The sequence below is a fragment of the Asparagus officinalis genome, chromosome 6, assembly GCF_001876935.1.
Source record: "Asparagus officinalis chromosome 6, Aspof.V1, whole genome shotgun sequence".
NCBI classification, from domain to species: Eukaryota; Viridiplantae; Streptophyta; class Magnoliopsida; order Asparagales; family Asparagaceae; genus Asparagus; species Asparagus officinalis.
Window position 1 is genome coordinate 32559879 of NC_033799.1, and position 11819 is coordinate 32571697.

The 11819-nt window shown below is 36.7% G+C and overlaps 1 protein-coding gene across 1 annotated transcript; it reads right to left on the bottom strand.

Moving 5' to 3' along the window:
* LOC109844433 (RGG repeats nuclear RNA binding protein A-like) lies at window positions 1-10393 on the bottom strand. The gene is given in 8 exon segments (XM_020413453.1): window positions 1-488; window positions 837-893; window positions 977-1135; window positions 6254-6398; window positions 6477-6900; window positions 10007-10030; window positions 10033-10108; window positions 10111-10393. Coding segments are annotated over 8 exon segments (1149 nt in total). The 5' UTR covers window positions 10192-10393; the 3' UTR covers window positions 1-305.

Here is an 11819-nt window from a genome sequence, read left to right on the forward strand (position 1 = left end):
GAAAGCTTGAACAATTAAAGAGAACGGAAAAAGAAAATAGTATGTTAAGACAAATCCACAGCATGGAGAAAAATCCTACCCTTAAATAGACACATCTCTCGCATCAGATACCAACTTAAAGCCTGAGTATAAGAAGAACACGACAAAATGAGGAGGAATTCATTTAGATACAGGAAATAACATAAAAATTATTTCACTGAATCTAGACACACAAACTTCTCTGAAACTAGAAACCAAAATAAACTAACATCATCAGCAAAATTAAAGACTAGCACAAGTTTATAATGCAAACCCTAAAACCCCCTCTATTTCCCACCAAGAGTAGGGAATTGCCCAGGGTCTTCAATTGCCGGTGCTGGAGTATAGCCTCCACCACCACCAAAGCCGCCTCTGCCACCACGATCACCTCTTCCTCTGCCACGGCCACGGCCTCCAGAGTTGTATCTTTCTCCTTCGGCTGGTTTTAGAAACTCATTGATGCTCAAAGACTGGAAAACACAATAGCAATGTAAGAAAACAAGTAATCGACGCCATGGAATTGTGTTTAACAAGTAAAGCTCTGCAGTCAAATTTTCGTTTCCAGTGTTTGATTAGCAACAACATGGTTAGAAATGGGAATCGCATTCGACAACATTTGTTGCATTCAATTTGGAAATGGAAATCCAATAAACTTCGCAACTGAGCAAGTATTGGATTTGCATTTAGTTCTACAACATACCCATATGACATGGTTGAGTTATTATTTCCTGTACCAATGCATGCAGAATTTGCCACATCTACAATTGCAGCACACCAAACAGCCCTTATATGTAAGTCTACTGCAGAAAAGTACTTACCTTCTTCGCTCGTTCTTCACGTTCAGTTTCTTTCTTTTTTGATTCCTTATCTGAACCCTATCATCAAAAATAGTTTTGTAAGATATTTGACACTAGCAAAATTATGCACCACCATATACACGAATTTATTGCATGCTTACCAGTTTAATGAAGATTTCATCAGTCCCTTTCTTCAGAGAAAGTTGCTTCATTGATTCCAACTCCTTGTCAATGGTAACTTTCCTCTCTTCAGCCTTCATTGCAAGAAGAGATTTCCTTTTCTCCTCCTTAACTTTCTCATACTCATCAAGTGTCATCTCCTGCAAAATTCCACATTTGGGACAGCAACAATGTTTAGATAATTTAAAAAATTCTAACGAGCAAAACAACTTAAATCAAAAGAATTGCGTCCACAAACTTGAAACTCGCTTTAAGTGAATGTAGGTCACAGTCCAGTTGAGGTCAGGTCAGCTTACTTTTCGTATAATATGAAATTTTTCATTATTCTCAAGTACACGAAACAAAATAAAAATAGATGAGCTTTTGACCAAGATTTTCAAGCTGTTGGTAGGTATGAAACAAGCATGGGTATTCATCAGAATATTTTTTTTAAGAGCATTAGCTGCTTGACACAGTAGAATGTATATCAGAGAAACAAACTTAATAATGAAAATGGAAATGTACATTAGAGCTAAGTACATACCATGAAAATCCTTTCCGTTACACATCAAAGCTCTAGAGTTATGGTGTAAGTTGTGGGTTATAATTCAACTATGCAAGAATCTTTGGACTCCCAGCACATTGGTGATTCCACAGAAATAAATAAGACAATGTGAAATTGATTGCTAAAAAACCAAACTGTTCACACATAAACTCCCAAACAAAATAATGACATGCCAAATAAAGGGGGCGGGGGGGGCGGTGGCTGCTTAAAGATGACTTTCCCTTTGACCTATCTTGCAATCAGCAAATAAATCTGCTTAAATGCAAATGTAAAGATAGAGCCCAAGGATGAAATTATTGTATGCCCGCAATGGAACAAGGCAGCATCCAATAAGCAAAGACACCCCCGCCAACAATAACCTCCCTAAAATGGCCAGAGTCCCAACTACCATGTATACGCTAACCAACAGGGGAAAGAAAACCTTTAAGAAAAAAAAAATTCAGATACTTCCATATGTTTTCTAACTGAAATAAACTAATCCAAGAGAACATGTACATCAATACAAAAAGAAAACATTCCACTTCTTCTAACTAACCCTATGTTGAAACGACAAGGAAACATTCCTCCTCCATTGTAAAGATCATTTACATAGATGATATTGCTTAAGTTTATGATGTAGGATCACATTCTCGCACAATTTTTTTATTATTAGAACGGTGCGAAACTACCCCCGCATTTCATTAACAAGAGTTTTAACGAAACAACCCAGAATTCTTGCACAAAACTATTAGAAGGAAATATGGTAAACGGATGTCATTATCACTGTCACAACAAAATAACAAGCACGCAGGCATGGCAACAAAATACAAATGAACATTTTAAAAAATCTGTCCGATTTTACCCCCAACGTTTTCATTGTGGGGAAAACTTTGGTCGTAGTGATCCAGTTTACACTCCAATCATAGTTAAAACATCATGAGGCCAGGGTTATAAGACAGATATAACAATAAGCACTGATACTATGCATAAATGAACATGCGGAAATGAAAGGACAAGGGATATGATAGCTGTTATTGTGACTGTAAGTCACCTAAAAAAAGATGACTGGATAAAGAATTCGAGTGATAGACACAAGTTGAGAATAGATGCAATGTCTTACAGTAGAAAATGCAATACATTCAAGCCAATAGTAACATATACATGTTGTCCTGACATCTGCAGTACCAATGTTATAGAAGGCGCTAAGCGCCTTGGCGGCACCTAGGCGTTTGCCTTTTTTTTAATTTATTTAATTATAATGTTTCAATAAAATATGCGTTTAAGTTCATATAAAATTGCAAAAAAAAAAACATAAATAACAAACTTAGATCCATAATCAATGGTGCATAAATACTAAATAGCCAAAATAGTAACCAAATACTAAGAAAAAACAAAGTGAGGCGTGAGTTTCTCTTGGTATGAATCACATGAAGGAGAGAGCAATTGAGAGCACGTGATCCGGTGTCGGAGTTTTCGCCATTTGGTGTTTGGCGGGTTTGGATTTATTTTAAATCCAGATCAACGATCCAGATTGATTTGTTAACCGATCAAGGGTTTGGAGGTGGATTTTGGTGATCTAAGAGTCATTCCTTGGGACGTGCCGAGTTCGTTTTTAATGTCAGATCTACCAAATTCAACTTCTATAGTGACTTATTTGAATTTGGTTGTGATTAGAGGATGATATCTTTGGGTCAAAAGTTCGATATTCCCCTATTCAGTAGCAAAATAAATTTTACAATGTGGCAGTTTACAGTTCAACATCTTCTTGTCCAACAGGGTGTTGATCAAGCTTGGAGGAGAAAAAGGCTGAAGGGGTGAAGGATGGTAGAGTTTCAAGTCAACACAATTCGTTTGGCACTCGCCTCCAAGATCAAGTACAACATTATGCAGGAAACCACGCCAAGAGGCTTGTGGGATTAGCTCGAGGGGATTTATGCGTCGAAGTCTATGACCAACCGATTTTATTTGAGGATGGAGCTTTATTCATTGAAGATGAAAGACAAGACCACATCAATGCCTTCAATCACTTTAATCAGCTAGTTGTCAACTTATGAATATCAATGAAAAATATAAAAAAGAAGAGCAAGCCTTACTCTATTGTCTATCTTACTGAAGTCGTACAAGCCGTTAGTTTAGACAATAATTGCAGGGAAGCAAACTTTAATATCTGATAATGTGATAGTACTCCTGTAAGCAAGGTTTTAAATATCGGATATCGGGGAAATATCGGATGACCAAAATTCAAATCGGATTGCGGATATCGGGGAAATATCGGGGATATGTGGTAAATATCGGAATGCCATAATGAATGTTTGCATACATAGTATAATGCATTAAAAGATAATCTCAACATATGTAATAAAATTTAAGCATACAAAATACGAATAATATATGTTTAGGATCACTAATCAACCTTCTAAAACAAACAAAAATACAAATCAACGTTGTAACATTCGATCTGCTTTTTTAGGACAAAATGTCATTTGATATAATGGAAAAATCTTGATATCTTGCCCAAAAATTCCAAACACGATATATTATTTTACAACAAACTATATAAAAAGATATATTGGTCCACATATCGGCTAATATATCGGCCATATTGGGGATTTATCACTCAAAATAGTCAAAAAGCGGTAAAAGACATTTAAAGATCATATCGGTTGCGGCAAGCCCTGTAAAAGGATATATCGGGTCATGTCGGGGATATTTAAAACAATGCCTATAAGAGAATGAAAGAATGATGGGGAAAAAATGCATCTAGTAGTGGTGAGAGTACACAAGCTTTTGAAGGTTCTAATGGAGGGAGAAGTACGAGAGATGTGATAGTTATTGAGGAAGGTCAAAATCTTGGGTCCAAGACATCAGCAAAAGGGAGTGCTACTATTACGAAGAGAATGATGACATTCAGTTCAGATGTTCCTAGATGCGAGATCATTTGAAGATCATTAGGCAGATGAAGCTTCAAGTAAACGGGAAGGACTCCTCGACAATTGTGAGTGATGAAGATGTGTTGATAACGGAGAGTAATCGCACTAATGCAAATAACCCTCGGATGTTAGATTCTACGGCCTCCATGCACGTTTACAACAACAAAGAGTATTTTGACACAGAAGATAGAAAGAATTTGGTGACGTGATTGTTAGAAATAACAAGAAGATGAAGGTTAGAAGGCGTTGAGAGTATTCGCCTCAACCTTCACATTGGGAAGGTCGACTCGAAATTCTTCGTCATGTGAGATATGTGCCGTCATGTTGTGCTAATTTAATTTTGTTGGGTGAGATGGTATCCCGTGGGTACAAGAATATAGGTGAAGGAGAGTGGTGCAAAGTGTATAGAGATGATTTAATTTTGTGAGGGAGAAAGAATAGCAATCATATTTGCTATTTAGATGAGCGTTTTGTTAATAGTGTAGGTGACTCTTCTGAGACCCTTGTCCACAAGGGAGAGGTGAAGAACAAGAAGAGAGTGAGTTTTTCTAAAGCCGTTGAGATATGTGCATATTTCTCGTCGAGGGAGGATATGTTTGGTGCCGACTCAAACTCCAAGTTGGATCCTAATTTGAAGGTTAGGATTAATTCTAGTAGTTTAGTTTTCTTATAGACTAAGTTGACTTGGTGGACAAGTCATGAGTGTCTTTAAATAAAGCATCGTATTCTAGAGTTTTTAGTAGAGAGAATGAGAGACAATATTCTTATAATCGGGGTTTAACAAAGAGTGTAATCGAGTTCAAGGGTATTATGAGAGGGTTTCGCAGTTTTCGTCTGTGCAAAAGATTGTAATTTGGTGGCGATAGAGGATTGTTTTCAATCCCGTGCTTATTTTCCAGTTGAAGGTTTTTTATATAAAATCTGGTGTGATTATATTTGTTGCGTTCGGTAATTTTTGAGATTTTTGCAAGATCTAAAAATCCCAACAATTATATCTCATGAGTTTCAGCCATGTCCCCGCATCCTACATTTTACAAATTTTCCAAGTCCCATAACCTTACCCACACCCATACTTGTGCAACTTATAGCTCGTAACCATTATCAAACTAATCATAATCCAGACTCTAGAAAACTTCAAAGAACACTTTCAGAGCTGAATTCAGGAAGTGAGTTAAGAAAGCAATCCCTAGTGTAAATACAGTTAAGGAAGGAGAAGAAAAAACAATGCGCAATATTGCACTTGCCAAAGAGACACCTACCTAAGGGCGGACAATGAACAGAAACAGCTCAGCTATTCTCGTAAACATTGTTAACATCAAGATTTAGGTTTGCCTATTTATTCCATACATTTATGTTCAAAGGAATGACATCTATTGTCCTGCATAACGATACTGGACTCTTACTATAAAAGCAGCAGCTTTTCTTTATTTCTAATTCTTAGTTGTTCAAATTGAAGAAAGTGAAGAAATAAATGCATATTACTACCATTCGCCAGATATTTCTGTCCTACGAGTAGAAGAACAAGAAAGGAGACCTTTCTAATTCTTCACTATACTACAACAGCAAGCATCAGGCTTTTCTCATAGCAAATTTTTGATGTTTAAACGATAGCACTTTTTTATTCAGCCCAGACAGAGAATCTTCATGAACAATTGGCAAGAACAGCATGCAGATGCAGTTAAAAGTCCTTGATATGACAAACATATTCCGATCACAATAAAAATATTTTTCCCTAAAACAACTCTTAAAACAAGCATTCAACAATAAAGAATAACAATAGAAAAGATCTTGCAATAAGAACTAACCTTATCCTCAGGTTTAGCTTCTTCTTCAGTAGTTGTATTTTCCTTATTATCTTTATTGCCCTCCACAGGTTTGCCATCTTCCTGCTCCGGCTGGTTCTCAGCAGTTGCAATAATTTCATCAGCATTCACATTCTCCTCAAGTTCTCTGTTGTTTTACAAAGCAATCAAACATAGCAACTGAAAACCTAGAAATAAAAAGTCAATAAAAATGTAAGATCTTAACTGTGCAACAACATCAGTCACTGTTCCCCAGTTTCCTCTTCCAGCTCCCTCCCGCTTTATCTCGTAACCACGACCAGTTCCACTCCTGCGCTCATAAACTCTCCTAGGAGGACGCTCAGAATCACCAGCTTCTTCGTCACCATTTCCATAACCCCCTCGGCGTCCACCTCGGAATGATTCCCGTGGAGGACCATGTCCTCCACGATTCCTTCCTGAAATATTACCACCCTCTCCTTCCTCAGCAATACCACCACCATAATTTCTGCCACCACCATAGCCTCCAGTGAAGCCATTCTCATTCCCATTTCCAAAATCTCGATTTGGGCCAACCCCAGCTCCTCTCCCTCCTCGTCCTCGTCCAGGACCACCTCTCCCAGCATCGCCACCACGTGACAGTGTGCTAGTGGGATTCCTAGCCTCCCTCACTGCATCCAAGAAAAAACAATCAAATTACATGTAAAAAAAATTCCTAACTATTTTACTTTATGCAAATTAAAAACAGCCAAATGTGCTCCATGCCAGATGTTTCTTGATAAAAATATTATGCACTATGCACCCCACGGCCCAAGAGAATTGGCTTCTGGAATTATGGCATAGTCAAAATTCTGTTACAAATCCCCAAATTTTCAATATTCTTTTTTTAAGAAGGGGGATAGGATGCTTATTCATTCTATGTTCTTGTGAAAATTCATTGTTTGTTTCCTAATAAAATGATGAGAGATTGATTTATGAGCCTCAATAATGTGATGATCAAACTTTGAAATGCTAAACACACTGCAGCATTTTGCACAACTCCTTCACCCAAGTGAATGACAAAAGGTAAAGATCATCACCTCAGTTTTGCCTTGAAAGTGATAATAATTTAAGAAGATTCACCTTGTCATTCTAATAGTAACTAAAATTATGATTAGACCAAATATTCATATTTTGCCTTCACTTTAGCCTTGAAATTGATAATAATTTTAGAAGACTCACCTTCCCTTGGCCTTGTTATTCCATATTTTCACTAATAAATTATGACTAGACCAAAGATTCAAAACGAATCTCTTTGAAATTCAGCAAACCTCTGTTTTAGGTGAAATTTTGCCAAGAAAAGGTATGAAATTTTAAGATCATGCTTTTCTCTTTTCTAGCATGTGACCCAATCATCGACATCAATAAAAAACTGTTGGGAAAAATATGGCCCAACCTGCATTTAATGTGCCCAAAATAGATGTTGCCAACCAAATAAACCCAATAGCTCAAGCTATTAAGATTCGACTCCAACTTTCTATTTAAGTCCATCACTCTTCTTAACTTTTCAAAGAGGGAATACACTTGCATGAAATTATCAATAATCAGGCCCTTAATTTGTGAGCAAAGCTTAACCCTTACTGACTTAATCTGAACCAACGACCACAAAGAGGAAGCATGGCTACTTAATTCTCCACCACCCGTGGGTCAACCAGACCTTAGTCACTCAAGTGAACAATCTCGAGAGTCATCCATCATTTGTGGGCTAATCTGGCTTTGGTGTAAACCAACAAATCACAACATTACTATCAACATTTGTAGGATTTTCAACTACTTGTGGGCTAAATAGAACTTAATCTATCTCTCTTGATCTAAACCAACAACCATGGATCAATGGCATGCCAACCATCAATCTTTGAAACCACTTGTTGGAAAGCCATATGGCCCAGCATGAAATGAATAGGCTTTAAATAGAGGTTAAGAACCAAGGTAATGTAAAGGTCTAAGCTATTTGGAATTGGCCCCAAATTCCAATGCGGCACTACTTTAGCATAGAATTTTCAAACAAAAAATCCACCCTGCATTACAAAGAGATTGATAGTGATCTAATCACAATTTCTTAGAGAAACATGTACAAGGTGATTGATAGTGATCTAATCATAATTTCTTGGAGAAACATGAAAGAAGGAAACATTTAAAGATAATGTTAATTGTTAAAAGTATTAAGTTTTTGACACTACTTCAAAACTATTATTAGAATGACAAAATTATCTTGACTTCATCACCATCTTCAACACGAAATGGAAGGACTCCCACATTGTTATGCACTTGAGTATAACAATACTACAAAATAATATAATAGCATTTCTAATGTTCAACCATCAAATTTGTAAGATCCGCAAATTAATTCTAACTTTCTCACTTTTTTAGAAAGTAACAACATGCTTTCACAAAACCTAAAAAACAAAAATTTTATTATTGATTTCCTAACACGAAACAAAAAATGAGATCTTGAAATTTTCGGAATTTCCTGGAATTGTGACATAGAAAATTTGAGTGCATTCCTCACTTTTTAAAACTAAGTATTCCTCCCAATTTGAAAAATCAAACTCTTTTAGGCCTCAAAAGAGCTAACCCTTCATGAAAGTCCTTGTCCCCACATGCATTAATTTGTATTTTTAGAATGGTTTTGCTAACCTTTGCCCTAAGGGAAAAGGTTATCAAAGAGATTGAAAGAGAGTGATGAGGTAAGCAAGGCCCTGTGTTCCCCACTAACTCTCTCTTCTCGCTCATTTCTCTCTTTCCTCTCCTCTTTAACCATTGCCCTTAGTAGTGGTTATCAACTCAGCAAGCCCCTTTGTAAAAGTCCAATCCATAAACTACACATGTTTTGTTATATAGCATTTATCGCTTTAGTTTCTTTACTGCATGTTGAGTAAAACAATAAATGCAAACAAAACGTCGGTACTTTAAGAATTTAAAAGAGGTGGGTTTCCCATGGACATCTAAGAAACCCATGGAAATCAAAAAGGTCCTGACTCCTGAATGTAAAACTGAAATAAAGAAACACGAGAGAAGCGCTGTTTCTCTCTTTTGCTTTCTTCGCATAAGAGCTTCAACACAATATGCCATTAATTTAACAGAAAATAAAAACATGATTTGCATATAAATTCACCAAACAGTAGTAGCCTTACAATAGAAAACCCTAAATAATAAATCATATGGAACTTCGAAACGGGTTAATACAATATATATGCTTACTTTCTGCAGCTTCAGCTAGGAATGAAGACTCATACCAACTTAAAATATATATCAAACACATTTCCGAAATTATATAGATAATTTACAATATTTCAAATGCTTCATTATAATCATGTGATTTCCCATGTTCAATTAACAAAAAAAAGGAAATGATGTAGCACACTAACATCTCTGATCCTATAATTAGTAACATTCCACATAAATGAACAAACGAAATACATAAGCTTCCAATTTGCCCTCCCAAGTACAGGATAACAAATTAAAGTTTATAACCTGATATTTCCAATCACAATATGATATTTGAGCTATGGCAAACGATATGCATTACTCTACTAAACACCAAAAACTATATGTTAAGGAAGATAACTAAATGAAAATGCATTAACATTTCCTAATATATAAAAGATTTCAAAATTCATCATAATTGGCTAAAAAGACGATGAACTTTATCTATACACCCCCAAATCAACCATACTTTTATATTTACACTATAAACCTAGATATTTCTAATTTACGGAGGAATAAATAAACCATTACCAGCTTGAGAGGGAGGCACCGGCTCGGCATCTTTTTCGCCGCCGCCGGAGCAGCGGCCAGCCTTCTTCCCTCCGGTGAGCGGCAGGCCGCTCGAGACCTTCTTGCTGCTGAGCAGCAGCAATCAACTGAGAAGGATCATCGTTGTCGTCGTCTCCAAGGAGATCGAATGGATTCACAGTCGTCATCTCTGAAGAGAGAGGAACCGGAGCTGGGACTGGATCGAGAAGCTGTTACAAACCCTAGCAGCTTACGTAATCGCTCGATGAATCGAACGCCATTAGAAACCCTAACCCTAGTTTTGCAAAGAGAAGAAGATTGAAGAGAGACAGGGAGAAAATGGAACCCTAGCCGCCGAGCTTACACTGATAAGAGTCCAATATAAGGAGACCTAATCCATTCGCAGTTTCTTTGGGGATTAATTGTTGATGGCTGTCTTAATGTGAAATGACGATATTGGTCCGCGTTTGGGGCGTTATTACAGGGAAATGGTTGAGAGGAAGGGAGGACCGAGGGTAGTTTGGTCATAATATTGAGCTGTTGGATGTAGCGGAATCTGACCGTCCAGTTCATTTCTCACAGTTGGAGATTTGCCGGCGTGTCCGATGGTTATAGTAATAAGTGTGTCTTTGTAAAAGCAGCATGCTCTTAGGGGGGGTTAGTCACCTAGAACTTAAAATTAGAACTGGGATAATCTGTGGGATAAAATTTTAAGGTGTTAGTCACATAGAACTAAACCTAGAATAAAATTTTAAGGTGTTAGTCACATAGAACTAAAACTAGAATAAAATTTTACAGTGTTAGTCAAGCAGAACTTTAAAAAAACTAGAATTGGGATAATTGTACAAAATTATCCCACTTTTTTTATTTTTCTATACAAAAATAAGAGTTCTAGTCTCTCAAATTATTCCAAGTTTTAGCTTGGAACTATGTGGTAAAAAACTAGAACTCGTATTTATTTTGTTATTTTTTATTTTTTTTCTTTACTTATTTCCTATTATGGTTATCACCATCATTAGACCATCATCATAATAATAATTGTCAATATCTTATAGTCTAACCAAAAGTTATTTAATAGTAACGAACATTCTTGTAAGCAATTATCAATTAATAATAGTAAGTTTAAAATACATAAATAGTATTTATATCTTCAAAATGCATAAATATATACTTCATGATTATAAAAATTTATCCCACGTTATTTTATCAAAATATCCTGCTTCACAAAATTGTTCCTAGTTATCCCACTAAAATATCCTACTAGCGAAATATTATTCCACTTTAACAATTATCCCATTTTGCATGAAAATGTCCCAATTGACTAACACCCCCTTAGAAAGAAGGAAAAAATGTGTCTAAGGCCCAAAAAAAAGAAAGTAATCGTGACTAGCCCCTGTATTACTTTTTGTGTGAGGAAGCCCCCAATACATAGAATAATTATGTTTAATCTCCTATTTATCTTTCCAACTCAACACAGAGAGAAACATTTATCAAAACCCTAAACTGTCCTTAACTCACCCCCCAAAAGAGTAAAGACTCTGAAGAGAAGCAGAGAAAGAGAGAAAGGAAGAGAGAAAGCATGAGCAAAGAAACTGAATCCAACTCGTAACAGATCGGCCAGCACAGCCGACACGAGCTCCCAACCACCGGCACGATCTGATTTCGGCGCGGTAATGCGCATCATCGTCCCTCTCCAAGGCGTCGTCCAAGGTCGAGGCGGCCTCATCCTCGGCACCTTGATCCCCTGCGCCCTCTTCTACTTCTTCCAACTCTACTTCAAAACTCGACGCTCATCCTCCAACTCCGGCGATCTCTC